This window comes from Lepidochelys kempii, chromosome 8, assembly GCF_965140265.1.
Source record: "Lepidochelys kempii isolate rLepKem1 chromosome 8, rLepKem1.hap2, whole genome shotgun sequence".
Taxonomy (NCBI): Eukaryota; Metazoa; Chordata; order Testudines; family Cheloniidae; genus Lepidochelys; species Lepidochelys kempii.
In genome coordinates, this window is record NC_133263.1 from 65,800,164 (window position 1) to 65,811,757 (window position 11,594).

General features: G+C 37.0%; 1 protein-coding gene across 1 annotated transcript in view; it reads left to right on the forward strand.

The window, feature by feature from the left end:
* The window catches only part of NR5A2 (nuclear receptor subfamily 5 group A member 2), a 99,649-nt gene extending 88,482 nt beyond the window's left edge, over positions 1-11,167 (forward strand). Inside the window, exon 7 of the mRNA XM_073356777.1 lies at positions 10,048-11,167. Coding sequence (XP_073212878.1) covers positions 10,048-10,295 — 248 coding nt within the window. The 3' untranslated portion in view covers positions 10,296-11,167. The remainder of the gene's footprint in view (positions 1-10,047) is intronic.
* Positions 11,168-11,594: the final 427 nt, after the last annotated feature.

The following is an 11,594-nucleotide window of genomic DNA, read 5'->3' on the forward strand; positions in this document are numbered from 1 at the left end:
GCCCAGGAAAGTGAATTGTGATCATAGTGAGTGTGTCTGCACTGTTTTGTTGCCACAGTGGGCTCCATCCTGCTGAGCACTCTGGTCCAGATTCAGCAAAGCGCTTCGCACACACATTAAGTAAAGCACACACTTAACTGCTTTGCTGGGTTGAGACCAGAGTGCTCAGCCTCTTGCAGGATTGAGCCCTTTAAGGTAAGAGCTAAAATGTTCAAGTGAATACAAACAAAAAAACTAAACAAGAAAAGTCATTTGCTTAATGGAAAAAGAATTTCCACTCACATTGTAGAGTGTGCAAAACTTCAAAAAAGTACAAACGGTCTATGACTGTGTTCCATTAGGAGAGGGCTGTGTGTTACCATACCATACAGAACATGTTGCTATGGTTAGCACTTAAAACTTATACAAACTTACAGCTACCTATCAACTAGATTCCACAGTACACCTAAATATTTATTTCAGAGTAGCAGCCGTGTTAGTCTGTATTCGCAAAAAGAAAAGGAGTACTTGTGGCACCTTAGAGACGAACAAATTTATTTGAGCATAAGCTTTCGTGAGCTACAGCTCACTTCATCAGATGTCTAAGGTGCCACAAGTCCTCCTTTTTTTTTTGCTAAATATTTATGTTCTTCATCTGTATTTGTTTTGTTTTAATTACTAAATTAGGTAATTTTTCTGCCAACATATCTATTATGTTGACAGAAAAACATGGCACTGTACAGGGTCTCTGAAATTAGTAAATCACTAAAACATCTTTACTGTAAGCTATATTTTCTCATTTTAAAGAAAAGACGTTACAATTCTTGTTCTTGCTGGGACTTGGTTACACTGAAACCAAATGGTGTTGTGTAGCCAAACAAGATTCACAGAATAATACAAAAGTAAAAGGAGTATGAAGCTCTTCTCTTACCTATAGAGCATCATAATATAACTGGCTGACCTAACATTTTAGCCAAGTTGATAAAAGTTTTAAATGTAATAATTAAATGTACATACACTCCTGATCCAAAAACCAGAAGAATGCCTTTAAGCTAATATTTATAACAAGAACTGTTTGACTGAGCTCTCTTGTAAATTTTATCATACCGGAGGCAGTTTTCCTCATTCGATTAGCTGAAAAGCTGAATTTATCCCGAGGCAAACCAGACATCCAGTACAGGCTAAATTCAACAACTGGAGCTTAAATTTGGCTTAATATATCCCCACTTGGATCTGCCTGTTTAATTCTCTTTCATATTATAACATAGCTTATTCATAGTCTGGACTTGCCACCTGAACAAACTGAACCTCATATCTTATTCTATTAGAATAAGAAAACTTCGCAAAAACACAAAAGTTCCAGAATGAAAATCAAAAGCAAACTTAAGTTTTAAAAAAGTGTTTTGTAAAGTGTCTACAAGATTAGCACAGAGAGGTTTTTCCCTAAGGAACACTGCTTTTTATGATCATGCATTTTTCATAGAGACAGATGGGCTTTATAAAAGGATACAGCCTGCTACTCAAGAGGGTTTCAGTGACAGCTGCACTTCTGTGTTTTAACCACAGTAGACATTTATATAGGCTATATTTTCAAAAAATATTTGTACTTCTATTTGGTCATATTCATTCCTGGTGTAATTTCACTGACTAAAGTGGAACTACACCTGAAATTAATCTGCCCATTATTCCTCTAATAAACAGGGTTTAATTAGTAAAGGGGAAACATAATATTCCAACTTCCCCCCCTAAAATGCCTATCTAAAAACCCCTGTTTCTTTATTCCAGACTTTCAGTACCTTCCCATCCAAGGAATGTATATTTCCACATTCCTCTTTTATTGTGATTTGTCATTATCTAAATATAACACCTTATTTACCTTTGTTCTCAGCTTCAAGTCTTTTGAAAGATTGCCCCACCCACCATTTCCAGGAATTTCATATAAAATTACACTGATTTTGAATATTCATAACCTACAAATTGTAAACATTATATGTTGACAAATCAGGTTCCTATGACTACGGTTAGTTCAGTCAACAACTCTTGAAACAAAGAGGCTCTGAGAAGAAAGAATTATTAGGCCAATGAAATCCTTAGCTCGCTTAGAAGTATTTGCCATATTTGGTAAGCTGAATATTTCTAGCCATTTGTCATACTGTGGACAGGGGACTTGACTAGGAGTCAAGTAATATGGGTTCTAATCTATGTTCTACACTTATGGCAACATGTAGAGTACAGACAATGCACACCCAGCCAGCACTATAAATATCAGTGCAGACAGCGAGACACAACTTACACGAGTAGTGTGCCCCACATGCCTGAACCCCCAGTGTACATACCTGACACTGTCCACACAGCTCTCTACATGCCAAAGTAGAGCCTCCCACGTCTATTTTTAGCAGTGTAGAGCCTTGCTGCCAGACCCTTTCCCCACCACAGTAAAAGGCTCTGGCAGCCGGAAGACAGTGAGGAAAGGTTCTGGCAGCAGCTCCCTGCTGCCGGAGCCTTTCCCCACTACCTCCCTGCTCCCAGATCCTTCCCCCACTGCCAGAGCCTTTCACTGTAGCACGTAGCTACACACTGCAGTGACAAGTATGGACCCTGCCTGCCTTCTTTCCTTGTGGCAGGTAGTGACATGTGTACTGCCTGTAGTGTACACGCCACCATAAGTGTAGATATAGTCTATTCCCTGCCATAGACTCCTTATATGACCTTCAGCAAGTCACTTCTGCCCAAATTGTCCAAAATATCCTATAATTTTGCGTGTTCAACTTTAGAAACCTATGAGGAGTCTTATTTTTGATAGACCCCAAAATATCATAGTTGCTATTCAACCTTGCATATGGAAAGACACAGTCCCTCTTTTGAAGGGTATATAGTTTAAAAAGACAAAAATAAATAATGTAGGGAAAGGATGCAAATTACAAGCATGTGGTCACCGGAATGGATGGCACATGATTTATTAGTTCCAGAGTTGCTTTTTTTATTCTTTGGATGGGCAGGTAGAAGAATAATGAAGAAATAAATTGGACAGAAGGAAGGGAGGGAAGAAATGAAGGCATGAGGAGAAAAGAGAAGAGGAAAGAAGGAGGAGAGAGTGGGAGATTCAGGCATCTGACAGCTGATAGGCCAAAAAAGTCCAAGTGTAAATGTCAGTTGTGACCTCAGGAGGCTGAGGCTGAAGGGTGCTTCAGCTGCTGCAAATGTGGTGAGGAGGCAGAGGAGAACAAAGGTCTTTAATAGGGCACCCAAGCAGTTTGTATACATCAAGTATACTACTGTATTTGTCCATATGTTTTCCCTACAGCTGAGTCCTTTGAGAAACAGAGTTTAATATATAATAAATTTAAGAATTTTATCTATGGCCCACTGAAGTCAATAGGGATTGGAGCAGGACTTAAATTAATCTCTACTTTGAAAAGTGACTTGGTAAATATGCTGCTGTGGGATTCCATTTTTATTGTGTCTCAATTATTTCAATGATAAATGTCCTCAGTTTAAAAGTAGTAATGGTTTTTGTTTTATCTGCCAGCCCTGCAAATTCAACCTGGGATCTGAGAGTCAAGCTGGCTTCATTTCTTTTCATGTATCATCACCAGTAATAAAGATTCTGGAGGTCAAATTAGGCCTAGGTGAATCTGTACAAAGCTCCTTGTCTTCTGGGGTTGCACAAGCAGATGTGATAGGAACTTAGTAAATATGCTGATGCACAAAGGAAGGAAGGAACAGAATCCAGCTCACTCTCTCCTAGTCATATTTATCTCCAGAACTTAACAGAAGTATGAAGCAGTTATAAAATATTTTGACACAAAAGTAAGTAGATATGATTCTGAACACTTATAGGGAGCAGATCTGTTGCGGAAGTATGGATCATGGTCTTTTAGAATAGCAAGTTACTTTAAAGTATTGTAAATACAGCACAAAACCTATTACTACAAAATGTTGTCGAAATCTCTCTCTTTCAAATTTTGCAGCCCAATGTGATTTTTGGGAGTCTAAGAGCAGAGAGGCAAGGAAACATTGGGGAAAATGTAAACATTTAAAAAAGGAACCATTTCAGAATTTTCATCTCTAAAGTACTTCACTTTTTGACATCTTCTGGAAAAATTCTCCTCTCATACCTTAAAATATTGAGAACATTAGCATTCTCATTTGTGGAACTAGATTAGGAGCTGAGAACTCCAAAGTCCAGAGAGGAGGGAGTGGAATTATGGGTTCTGTGCATGTGCATGGCCAGTTGGTTCATGCAATACAGACAGGAGTGGCTGGTGAAATGAAGTACTAAAAATTAATTAACATTCTTTGAAAAGTATTTACACAGCTCCTGCACAGTAACCATTTTTCAAAGTTAAATCTCTCATTCCCTTTCATTTTTCTTTTCAAAATTCCCAAACCAGTGAGAGCTCTCTATAGATTAATAGCACACCAAATTTCAGTGTTTCAAGTTTGGAACATGAGGGGAGGAAATCTCTCTGAAACCTAAATATTTCCCCCCTCTAAAGGCCAGACCCATTTTTTGGAAAATATGCAAAAGTGTTTTCTTCAAAACCCAAGTGTGCTCATCTTGTATGCAAAATTTCAGCTTAGAGCACAATTTGATGACAGAGGTATGAACCCGTGAAAATTGAGGATTTAGTGAGAATACTGACAGACCTTTACTGTGACTATAGGGCTGCTACTGGCACCACTATAATAATTTTTTTGTCTTCATCTTCAGAAGTAAACTATAGAGAACACAAAGTCTATGTTTGACAGAATAGCTATTGCTAGTTCTTGTAAAACATGTAATATATTCCAGAAGACCTAAGGGTGTACTCTCCAATAAGGATGGAAAAAGATGTGCGCCCCACTGTGAGCTCACAGTAAGGCTGTTTCATGTAAAAAGTTGGTAATTAGTCCCTGAGTGAATAAAGTAGATGAGATAAGAGATTGGACTTACTGTAGCAACACAACATGCGTTTTCTAGTTGCTAGAATTTAAAGGGTGTATGGGTGCCGGGGGGGGGCTATTTCTGCTCATTTTATTTTACAAGTTTTTAAATCTTCTAAACGAATTTATTACTTTAAGCTTAAACATATGTACTTTAAAATCTCACTAAGAGATACAAAGATAGACAGACATATAGACTGCAAAAAAAACTGGAATAGGTTGAATAATTTTATAAAAAGCACTACAGATTTTCTTACTATACTTGTCAGGTGAATTTCATCCCAACTGATCTCAATATGTTGACTGGTGCTTTGTCCACATAAAACATTAGTGGTCATAGAATCTTTAGTCAGAAGATAAATATTTTTATAATGAAATCAAATCGCTTTACCCAGAGGTACAACCACAAATGTTAAAAAAAAATCCTAGAATAGCTAAAATAAAAGAAAATCAAAATTACTGTTAAGTACCACATTATGAATAATCAGCTAAATACACAAGCATCAGGAAGCAGCAGTGGGCCCAATAGTGTTATAATCTCCTTTGCTCTAACCTGCAAAGCTGAAGAAGCCAACAAAAATACCTTACATTTTCTATTTTTCCTTGTTACTCATCCTCGTCAGAGGTGGACCTCTCCCCACCTTGTCTATCTCTTTAAAAGTATTTACATTTATTACTGTGACTACTTTTAAGTAAATCCATAAGGGTTCCAAGAAAAAAAAATTATGAAGTAAATGTTATATTTTATAGGGGTACTGGGCCTCACAATGAAGCCTAAAATCATGTGTTCCCATTATATCAATGCCTCATAATTATCTCCTGTGTTTTTCTACATTTGTTTTGTGCATAATTTGTGAGACCCAGCGGGTTTTCCGAGACCACAGGCAATGGTAATACTTTATTAAGAATACCTCTCTAAAGCAAATGCATTAAGAAGTGTATTTTCAACTTGAATATGTGGCATTTTAGCCACAATACTAGCATTGGTATTTAATGTCATTGTTAATTGAAGTTATTTATATGGCATTCCTAGAGTGGTCATCACTGTTCTATAGGAATGCTTAAAGCTCTGTGCACTGAAGTGAGAAAATATCACAGAGACAGATTCTGTCCTCACCTCCATGCATCCTCCATTAAATCAAATCGAGCCACTGAACTCACAAAGGGTCACACAGGCCTAACTAATGTCATAGGTCACAGGTAGCACAAGTTTAACTGAGGGCAGTATATAGCTGACTCCAATATGATACCAGCACATCTGACAGCAGAATATGTCTCTCAACAGCACATACTTTGCCTCCATATCAAACAAAAAACAAGAAGAAAAAACACCAACTTAAGAAGTATGTGTATTTTCAGACTTTGGCTGTTCTTCATCTCTGCTAAGAATTGAGTGGTTTTGTGAAGTTACAGTTGAAAACATGAGTAATATTTAAGAACATAGAGCAGAAGTCAGGATTAAACTTATTATAAAAATATTATAATAATTTAACCTAAAATAGGGCCTAATCCAAAATCTATTGAAGTCGAAAGATGCCCATCAATTTTAATAGGTTTTGGATCAGGTCCACAGTAGCTGAAAGCAGTTCAAAAGTTACATTTATAAGATGATGTTTGACATACTGATTTTGTAACATATCATTGTTCATTTAATATAGTCTAAACTGTATACTCCCTGTTTATCTGTTTGTCTTTTACTTCACCTGCAGTGTCTGTGGGAATTTCTTACATTATAGCAGCAAACTAGTGATTATATTTCACATTTGAAAGTAACCCATTTTAAATAATTGTGACAGTTAGTAATGTTAGTATTCTTAACAACCTCCCAGAAACATATTTTAGACAGATTTTTAAACCATTGCAGAATTGCAAAATACCTTGTGAGTGTCATTATTCTTCTAAAAAGCAAATGGCAGTGGTAATTTATGCAGAGCAGTACAACTTTTCACATTTAATTCTGTGCACTTTGTTTTCTGTAGACTAGAGAAAATGAAATTATGCCATTTCCCACACAAGACATTGCAAAGAGCAAAAGTGACTAATTACAGCCTCCTGGAGGACTAATTACAGCCACATAGTTTGCAATTATGAGCATTGAAACAATGTCTTTAAAAACAATGCATGGTATATTTTTATAATATAATGCAAACCTGATTATCCAAAGATCTCTGGGAACACCAGAAAACTTTGGATAACTGAGGGTTTGGATAACTAGGGGAGGTGGCTGATCAGGCTTTGAAGTCTAGTTTCTGGAACCCCTAGCTATGAATAGAACCTGCTCCAATTTTAGGGATTTCCCACTGGCTTCCTTAAAGCCAGCGAGCAATTCATGAGGAGGTTGTGCTCCCAGTTGCTCAGGACTGCAGCACAATAAAAAGGAGGCAAGTGGATTGCCCAGGGTTGATTCATGAACTCAGCTCAATGTAGAGGCATAGGCTGTTCCTCTCTTCAGACAGAGAGTGTAAGGGCCAAATACACCTTGGTCACAGGAGGCCTCACACACACACACAGTCAAACTAGCACTTTGAAGGAGCAAGGTGCAGAGTAACCATGGAGGGAAACCTCATATTTTCAGCATGCTGAAGAGTGCAGCTGCTGCATGTCAGTCTCTACAGCAGGCATACATAGTAGGGATTTGTGGCTATGGGACAACCCATGCAAAGAGCTGCGTATGCTACTGTAGTCCCAAGTCTGCATTAATGGCCATGCAGAAACTTCAGAGTGGTTCAGACCTTGTTGCCAGGTTGGAATGGGAAAATTCTGTCCTTCAATCACCTCCAACGTCTTCCTGCACACAGCAGAATTTATTTGGGCTCTGTGCAGGAACCAGGCTTTGCTCCATCAGAAGTACTTTTAGGAATAGGTGCCGATGGACCTGATCTCTGGCATATAGGCTGAAAAATTGATTTGGGGTGCAAAGTATACCAATCACAGATAGCAGGTTCCCTCTCTACCAGCTACATACATTATTATTTAATAAATGAGATTGGTGAATCACATTAATAGAGTTTTTATTTAATAACCAAAGCACACAAATCATTCATGCAACTGAACAAAAATCAGATGCATAGAAACAGCCAGTCCTAGTGTTGTCATACTAAAACTTCTGAAAACATAGGAAACAGATAAAAATAGATATAGTCAGTGGAGTCCACCATAATCTGGAAGTGACGGTCCAGTTTACATCAGCTTCTCAGGTGCTCACCAAAGATCAGATACATGCCTTCTTTATACCCCTTTCTTTCCTTATATCTACACATGACTGGGACCATATCTGACAATGGTTCAGCCCCAACCCATTTGTGATATTCTGGGAAACCTTTTTTGGTATGCTGGCTACCCATAATTAACTTTCTACAGTTGGCCTCACTGTTAGGTCAACCCCTTTCCCACTACTTTTGATACATCAGTGTAGTCAGCTCCATGGATAGATGTACCCCAAATCCCCCCAAAAGCTACTATATAACTTGTTTTTCACTTGTGTGGCTAACTTGCTTGTCACAAGATACAAATCACAAAAAGTCCCCAGAACTGGTGACCCTAGGTGACTTATTAATGCTTACTCCTGATTTAGTTATGCCAACTTTGTAATAGGCCTTACTAGGTCTCACCTTTTTGCCAAGCCTGTAATTTATACCGTGTGTTCATCTACTTGCGTTTCAAGCACTCTTATCCTCTTACCTATTAAAAGCATTAAAACACATTCTAGCATTAATAGCCTAAAGCTTAAAATAAATTAGGTCAAAGCTTGGGCTCAAGTGAGTGCCACTTGTATCCCAGGCCAAAACCCATTCTTGCTCTTCATAATGAAAAACTCCATTCACCTCCCTTCACCAATAAAATTTGAAGGAGACTCCACAGGTGGGAATTCAGCAAGTTCCCTGCCTACTATGCTGGAAAAATCTGCACAGGAGAAAATTTGGCCTCTACGTTCATGTTAATTAACATTGTTATTGTGTTTCTTGCTAACATTCATTTGTGTCATAATGTTATGCTGACAACCAAGACACGTTCTCACAGCAACTGTACCTTGATCACTGCATACATATATTTAAAGTTGTTAATTTAACAGCATCTGGTGCATACATGTATGCAGGATGATTTTAGTTATCCTGAAATTTTGAATTTCTAGATCTTTTTGTGTTTTAGTTTCTAACTAAGCTTTCCAATAGTGTTGTCTTTTGCATTGAACAGAACTTTAATTTACACTCTTTTGAATAATAAAAAAAGTTCAGCATCTCATGTTAAGGACTATATAATACTGCAATATAGACACATCAAAATAAGTATGCCACCAAACTACCTTTTAGTAAACCATCTACTTCAACATTCCTAGAGAGCTCAGAGGTGCTTTATAGATAATGGTATGTTGTTAGAATGAACAATTTGTCAGTGCCCACCTCACCAGTGTGAATGACAGTTGTCCAATAGCAAAGAAGATCAATGTATCAGAATTTATAAACCATATTCAGGTTAAAGGGCACTTTTCTTATCTTTTATTCTGTCCAAAGGACATGGGTTTTATTTTATAAAGATCATTAGTCATTGAAATATATATTTTAGAGAGTTTCTAGTAGGTAAGATTATTTTGGCAGTCACTGGAGTGTACCAGATGGCTCATTAGCATAGGCTAGACAAGTCAAAGGCTTTCAGAATCATTTAGAAAATGTCAAACAGAAACAAGAACCCTGTCACTTTTTATTAGAATTAACTACATCATACCCTGGACAAAGATTTCACCTTGGGTCAGAAAAATTAATATAGAATTATATGAATTGTTTAATATACTGGGTTAAAGATAGGTCTCCCTCTGGGGACTCATTTGCTGGCAATATATTATGGTCATCTACTTCAGAAATCTTCAACCTTTCCTTTTGTAAGCTATGAAAAGAGTTGACCTTGCTCAAAATCCATTGGTGTCTAATTGATTTGAGGTGTATGCAAAATTTCAACAAGACACTCTGCTAGAGTTCTTTTGTGATCATTTTCCCAGGAAAGTTGGGGAATGGATTTGCTGAATATTCAGCAGCATGTAAAGTATGCTTTTGTCAAGAGAAAAAAACATCTTTTAAGTAAAACATTGCATTAGTAAACAGGAATTCAGATGCAATTGAAATGTTACTTTCTTTTTCCCCCCCTCAGATGTCAAAAACCTTGAGAACTTCCAGCTTGTGGAAGGTGTTCAGGAACAAGTGAATGCTGCTCTGCTGGACTATACAATGTGCAACTATCCACAACAGACAGACAAATTTGGGCAGCTTCTCCTGCGGCTACCAGAAATCCGGGCCATCAGTATGCAGGCCGAAGAATACCTCTACTACAAACACCTGAATGGGGATGTGCCATGTAATAACCTTCTCATTGAAATGCTGCATGCAAAGAGAGCATAAATTATACCCACTAGAGCTTCTGCTTTCAAGAAAAAAAAATACTCTGAACAGCTCCAAGCAATGCTAATTAAAAACTTGGTTTTAAGACTTTGCAAAATGGTATAATAATCAAATACTTAATAGTAAATAAGTGATGTATCAGGGTATTTGTATTGCAAACTGTGAATCAAATGCTACACATCCCCAAAGGAATCTTTACAGGACTTTGTACTGGAATGAAACAAGCTTACAAGTGGATCTATCACCAATGTCAACATGAAAAAAACCGGAACAATTCTTGTATATTTAACTTTTCTGATCGCCACTATGAAGAAATTTAGGAACAAACTGATCTGTGTTATTAAGCTAATATAGCGGAGAAATTGAGTGCACTAAAATCCTTCACTGTACAGCAGGACTTCTAAAACAACTCTAAAGGATGCAAAACTGCACCATCAACATCTTCTATCATCCTTCCAAGGACCCAACACTTACTTTGCCTGTGATAAATGTTGTGACACCTATTCAATCTGTAATAAAGGTCTGGAGTAGGCCACATACTGTATAGTAACTCCACCAAATCATAAAAGCCTGGTTTTGAATGTCTGTGTCTCAGGCCTGCAAATAGATAATATGAAGAGTCTGTTAATAAGTTAGCTTGACATTCTTAATATGTTCTGAAGTTTGTTTTTTGTGTGTTCATGTAATTAAATCAGGCAGTATCCCACTTCTACTAGTATCACATGAGATGGATATAAAACATCACAAATAGTTGCTCCAAAGTAAATTTGCCAATTCAACCATGTTTCAATTACAGTGTCAAAAACATGGCTCTGGCATTGTCTAAGATTTTCATGCTAAATAAGCTTGCTGAAGTTTTTCAGTCTTTTAGCCATCCTGTTTAAAGTTAGTTTCTTTTAAAAATAAATAAAATCTTCTCAGATTTCAAATGGTAACATTGCTAAATAATGCAAGTCAACATCTAAAGTGCATTTAGCGATGGAAAAAAACCAACAATCAAAATGTATGAGCTGATGAAGTAAAACTGCTTGCTAAGAAGTGATCTTTAAAATTATCAAGAAAAGAAAGTAAGTTTTAAACACATAATTTAAATAAAACAAATATTTTTTTTAAAAAAAAAGTTAGGTAATTAAAATATTCTCCATGGGTAAAGAAGAGTGATACTGCCATGTCTATGTAGACCAAAGTCTGCTGCAGAACAAATATTGGAGAAGGACAAATAATTACATCTCTATCCAAATGAAGATATCAGTATTATAACATGTAGTGCCCCAGTTATGAAAGTCTTGCCTTATTTCA